General features: G+C 41.6%; 1 protein-coding gene across 1 annotated transcript in view; it reads left to right on the top strand.

Moving 5' to 3' along the window:
• Nucleotides 1-1,993: 1,993 nt before the first annotated feature.
• The window catches only part of LOC124775898 (protein NDNF), a 266,228-nt gene continuing 262,221 nt past the window's right edge, over nt 1,994-6,000 (top strand). Inside the window, exon 1 of the mRNA XM_047250733.1 lies at nt 1,994-2,105. Within this exon, the coding sequence (XP_047106689.1) occupies nt 2,104-2,105 (2 nt within the window). The 5' untranslated portion in view covers nt 1,994-2,103. The remainder of the gene's footprint in view (nt 2,106-6,000) is intronic.

Raw genomic sequence — 6,000 nt, 5'->3', positions numbered from 1 at the left:
GAATTGTAATCACACCAGGTGAATGTATCAGTCAAAGTGCCAGTAGTGAGACATACGCCAGCATCTTCCTACAGGGTGACAATTATTGAACTATATGAAATAAAATCGTCATAACTTCTGAGCAGGATGCGTTAGGACGTTCAAACTGCACGGTTGGCCGCAGGGCATGATGGGAATTTGTGGGTTTGGTTTAGTTACGAAGCCCCCTTTAATTTGGATGGGTTCGCCATTAAGCGAAATTGGCGCATTTGGTGGATTGAGAATCCGCATTTAGCGATCGAGAAGTCTATTCACCCTCAACGGATGACTGTGTAGTGTGCTATGTCCAGTCACGGTATAATCTGTGCGATATTTCTTGATGGCACGGTGACTACCGCACCGTACGTGAAGGTTTTGAAAGATTATTTCATCCCGATTATCCAAAGTGACCGTGATTTCGACAAGACATGGTTCATGCAAGATGGAGCTCGACCCCATCGAACCAGGGAAGTGCTTGATATCCTGGAGGACCACTTTGGGGACCGCATTCTGGCTCTGGGGTACCTAGGGGACACTGCCATGGGCCTCTTCTGATCTGAACACGTGCGACCCCTTTTTGTGGGGCTATATTAAAGAAGAGGTGCACAGAAATTGCCCAAAACGATTGCTTACTGGAAACAGCCATTCAGAAGGTCATCGACAGCATCGATGTTCCGACACTTCATCGGGTGATGGAGAATTTCGCTATTCGTCTGCGCCGCTTCACCGATAATGATGGCAGGCATATCTAACATCCAAATATCTATAGTGACATTTAAATGTTGAATAATGTCCGTAAACGCCATATTTTGTAACTAATTTAAGTTTTTTCTTGTAGTTCAGTAATCATCAACCTGTATGTTTCTTTTATTAATTCATCCGTTGTCGGATTTGATTTTCATATTAGCTGGATTCGGAAAGGAGTCAGAAGTGCGGACCCAGATTTTCATTCATCAAACAACCTAACGTAAAGAATACAATGGTCCACTTTTTCCCAAGGGGTTGGTTACATTCACAATCATTTACCAAAAGCCAATGAGAAAAGCAAAAGGATACCAGAAGAATCTGAAAGATATCTCTCAGAGAGTGCGAAATAGAATCAACAGGGAGGGTGTTCTAACAATTTTCACTTCACATCACTCAGCTTTCCCATTGCCGAAGCAACTTTGGTTGTCCAAAGAAATGATGATCCATAAATCTTCTCATTTTTTTATTTACACTGTTGATTCAGAATACTTGTGTTGTAACAAGTTAATGAAAAAGAAGAATGCTTACGGCATCCCGTAAAACGCTGACCATAATGTTGCTACTAGATAGAATCTGCTTTACTTTCCTCATGGACAGCGACTAACATTGCACATAATGAGATGAAAGCAGAAGAGCACAGCGCAAAAGGGGCTGACGAGCGGGTGAACGAAACAACTCTTTAAGATTCTAAATATCAAAAATTAAATGTGTGGAATTTTCTTGTTTTTATTAGGTTATTAGACTTACATTGAGACAGAAGAATGTGAAAATCAAGTGCTATATACACTGATCAGCCAGAACATTATGACCACCGACCTACCATCGATATGATAGGAGCGTCACCTGGACTGCTAGTCAGACATGGTCTTCAGTTTCAGCTTTCCTAACCTGTTATTGTCAAGTGTGTGCCTGCAGGGGATGGTTGACCGTGATGACTAATTGTGCTTCTGACGTTCTTACAGATGGCTATCAAACGAAAAGAAAGTAGAATGCATACTCTCGTGTTTGCACACTAACTTGGCCCACAGAGCACTGCATCCTGTCTGGCGTGACACTAGCGCATGTCACGAGGTAGTTTGTTGTAGGCCCCCTAGGCCGTCGCTACGTATCACTGTGCCCGGGTGACCAGAGACAGTGGCGGTGTTGCAGATGTGCGCGCCGCCCGCGGTGTGCTGCGTGCTGGCGGGCGTGGCGCTGGCGCTGGCGGTGGCGCGCGGCCAGGCCGGCGGCGCCTCCCGCTACCGCTGGACCATCCCCAAGGAGCAGATCTTCAGCGACAACAAGGTCATCCCGTTCGACCAGCAGGTCTCCGAGTTTCTCTACAAGGGCGAGACCAAGATGTGAGTACCGCCTCCAGCTCCAGGGCTGTGTTTCAAGTGCAAAGCGATTACAAAGTAACAATCACTTATTCTTCCGATAAACTCAGCAAAATGACTTCATCAAGCTGAGTTCTTTCTCTTATTTCTGCTATAAATACTCATTGCAGTTTTTGTATCCTATTTATGTATGGATCTGAGCACTATGGGACTTAACATCTGAGGTCATCAGTCCCCTAGACTTAGAACTACTTGAACCTAACTAACCCAAGGAAATCACACACATCAATGCCAAGGCAGGATTCGAACCTGCGACGTGCGACCGTAGAATTATGTATGATCCCTCCCTCCATGGTCGCAGGTTCGAATCCTGCCTCGGGCGTCAATGTATGTGATGTTCTTAGTTAGGTTTAAGCAATTCTAAGTCTAGGGGACTGATGACCTCAAATGTTTAGTCCCATAGTGCTTAGAGCCATTTGAACCATTTTGAACCCCCTCCAAACTCAAAACCACACTCCAATATTAGTTGTTTTTGTACGTTCATCCTTGTGATCGACAGTCGACGGGACTTCGGCCGTTTATTTCTGTAATATATTAAAACACCTGCAAACCATAGATTTGATGTTATTTTCCTATACAGCAACCAGTTTCGGTGACTCACTACACCATCTTCAGGCATAGGCTGACGCTGACACATACACGATACACGATCCCATCGGTGGCCAACAGCTGTGAACTCGCTTCCGCGGAGTACTGTAACAGCGATGTTGTGTCTGCAACCATCAACTACCAGTTGTTAGCTGATGGTTGCAGAATACTATAACAGCGATGTTGTGTCTGCAACCATCAACTACCGGTTGTCAGCTGATGGTTGCAGAATACTATAACAGCAATGCTGTGTCTGCAACCATCAACTATCTGTTGGTGCAAAACGAAACACTCGAATTCGCAACAAGCGCCCTCTTGATCGGCACGCACGAAATAGACAACTTTTAGATGCTCATGGCAGACCAGCTGCACAAGCTTGGTAAATTCTTCTAAAATTGAACGGAGCAAGTACATGACCTCCACCACTGCTTACAACGTTCTGAAAGAATATCGTAAATACTAGACCAATGAACAAGATGTAAAACGAAACAAATTATACATAAACAAGAAAATTTTATACGAATTAAGGAGCCCGACAATGCTTCGCAATTGCTAAACATGTATGGGAATTTCTTTTACACCCTAAATTCCTTACCCACCCTCTCTCTGCCTGTATTCTCATCCCCCCTCTCTCTCTCTCTCCATACATCTCCTCCTGCCCCATCTCTCTGTGCGTAAACTCCTCCCCCCTGTCTCCGTCCATCTCCGCCTCCCTCTCCTGTATGTCCATTTCCGTCAGGATGTTCAGTAGCTCCGTACATGTCCTTCCCCTCCCCCCCCCCCCATCTCTTGCGCATAATATCCTCCCCCTTCTCTCTCTCTCTCTCTCTCTCTCTCTCTGTTCATCTCCATCTCTCCTTTCTCTACCTCCATTTTAGCCTGAATGTTCATTAGAGTCTCTTGAAAAATTTTGAAGTAAATCCATCAAGATCTTTTCAAGACTTTTGGTAAGAACGTTTCCCCTTTATTTGTATTACATACATTCATATATGTAATATGTTATAAAAAATAATTAAACCTGTGTCCGTCCGACTGTTCATTAGCGTATCTTGTAAAATTTTCAAGTAAATCGGTAGAGAACTTTTTGAAATTTGTACTAACTACGCCTCTCCTATACATATGACATATATATGTATATATTATATATACTACAAAAAACAAGTAGACTATATCAGTCCAAACGTTCATTAGAACGTCGTGTAAAAATTTGTGGTACGTCGGTCAAGAACTTCTCGATATTGTCGGTAACAACGTTACTCCTTTATACAGTATATTACCTATGTATTTCTACGCTATGTGTACAACTGTCAAACTGATTTTTTTTGTCATGAAAGCATGTGACAGCATACCATCCACAATCACGCACAAAAAAATCAATTATATCAGTCGAGCCGTTGTCAAGTGATGATCTTCCACAGCTAATTTTAATTTCCGACTTTTCTGCTGGATTTTTCAAACTTTTTTTGGGTACAAATCCTCTCCTGACAATGACGAACACGGCAAAACAAAAAAACGAAATCGGCCAAGCCGATCCCATGCATGCGGCAATTGATTTTTATTTATATAGATTTCACATACAGAAATATCCCTTACAACAACTGTATTGAAACTTCCTGGCAGATTAAAACTGTGTGCCTGACCAAGACTCAAACTCGGGGTCTTTGCCTATCGCGGGAATACACTGTATCAACTGAGCTACCCAAGCACGACTCACGACCCGTCCTCACAGCTTCAATTCCACCAGTACCTTCACAGAAGCTCTCCTGCAGACCTTGCAGAACTAGCACTGCTGGAAGAAAGGATATTGCGGAGACATGGCTTAGCCACAGCCTGGGGAATGTTTCCAGAATGCAATTTTCACTCCGCAGCGGATGGTGCGCTGATATGAAACCGGGTCGTGAGTCGTGCTTGGGTAGCTCACATGGCAGAGCACTTGCCCGCAAAAGGCAAATGTCCCAAGTTCGAGTCTCGGTCCGGCACAGAGTTTTAATCTCCCAGCAAGTTTTTTTTCATTGCACACTCCGCTGTAGAGTGAAAGCTTCATTCTGCAATCAACTGCATTTTATTTTTATGTTACGTTCTGCTCACGGCTGCTTTGTATTAAGCGCACTTTACAAATTATAATCTATCAGTTCCGCCATTTATGAATAAATATAATTTGTGTTGTAGGAAATCCAGCCTCTCTATGGTTTTTGTGGTCGTTTTGATGAGATGTCCATTTTTTGCATACTTAATTTTGACGTATGTATAAGTTCGTTCAAGCTTCAGACTTTTCGCAAACTTGAAGATGTTTGGGTGAGGAGATTCACACGAAGAACTGAAACAGGAATAAATGTTTTCAGAAACGTTAGTCGTTCTCCACAAGGATGCGCAGTCTCTTGCCAAACTATGAGGAGGAAATAGTGCATTTTCTTAGTCATCAATGTAATTTTCAGTTAGGTAACTGGAAAATTTGGTGAGCTTTTGGTCTTGTGGCTGTATGCTGACCATATGATCAAAAACACCAGTAGCATCTTGAGGATTTAAGTAACAGCCCAAAGACGTAATGCGGCCACTGGCAGTTTTCACTGTTTTGGTCTTTGTATATCAAAGTCAAGCCAAGAATCTGTATTTTTCGCCACCTGAAACATCTAGAAAAAAATTTTCTGGAAATTTAAATGGCAAAAGTTTAAGGTCTGCAACTTAAGCAGTGTACACAACGCTTGACCTAATTTTAGGAATAACGTAATTGTAGAAATAACTTAATTTTAGGAATAACTTAATTTTAGGAATAACTTAATTTTACGAATAACCCAATTTTGGGAATAACTTGATTTTAGGAATAACTTGATTTTAGGAATAACTTGATTTTAGGAATAACTTGATTTTAGGAATAACTTGATTTTAGGAATAACTTGATTTTAGGAATAACTTGATTTTAGGAATAACTTGATTTTAGGAATAACTTGATTTTAGGAATAACCTGATTTTAGGAATAACTTGATTTTAGGTTTTAAGAATAACTTAATTTTAGGAATAACTTTATTCTGCTGCGTTTTAAATAAGGCAAAAAATTTTCTATATTAATTTCGGCAGTTTATCATCCAACAGTAATAAAGTTTTCTTAATATGGCAATTACAGTTGCTATTACCAAGCTTGAACTAGATGAAAACGACAAGTAATCTTGACTGATGGGAATGCAGGTTTCATATTGTAGTGGATGGATGTTGGAAGTCATTTACCACCGGTTTCAAATTAAAATACAGCTGCCTCTTCCAGCATTCGTCTTGA

This window comes from Schistocerca piceifrons, chromosome 2, assembly GCF_021461385.2.
Source record: "Schistocerca piceifrons isolate TAMUIC-IGC-003096 chromosome 2, iqSchPice1.1, whole genome shotgun sequence".
Classification (NCBI taxonomy): Eukaryota; Metazoa; Arthropoda; class Insecta; order Orthoptera; family Acrididae; genus Schistocerca; species Schistocerca piceifrons.
Note: the sequence above shows the minus strand (reverse complement) of the source record. Positions and strands in the feature narration are given on the sequence as shown.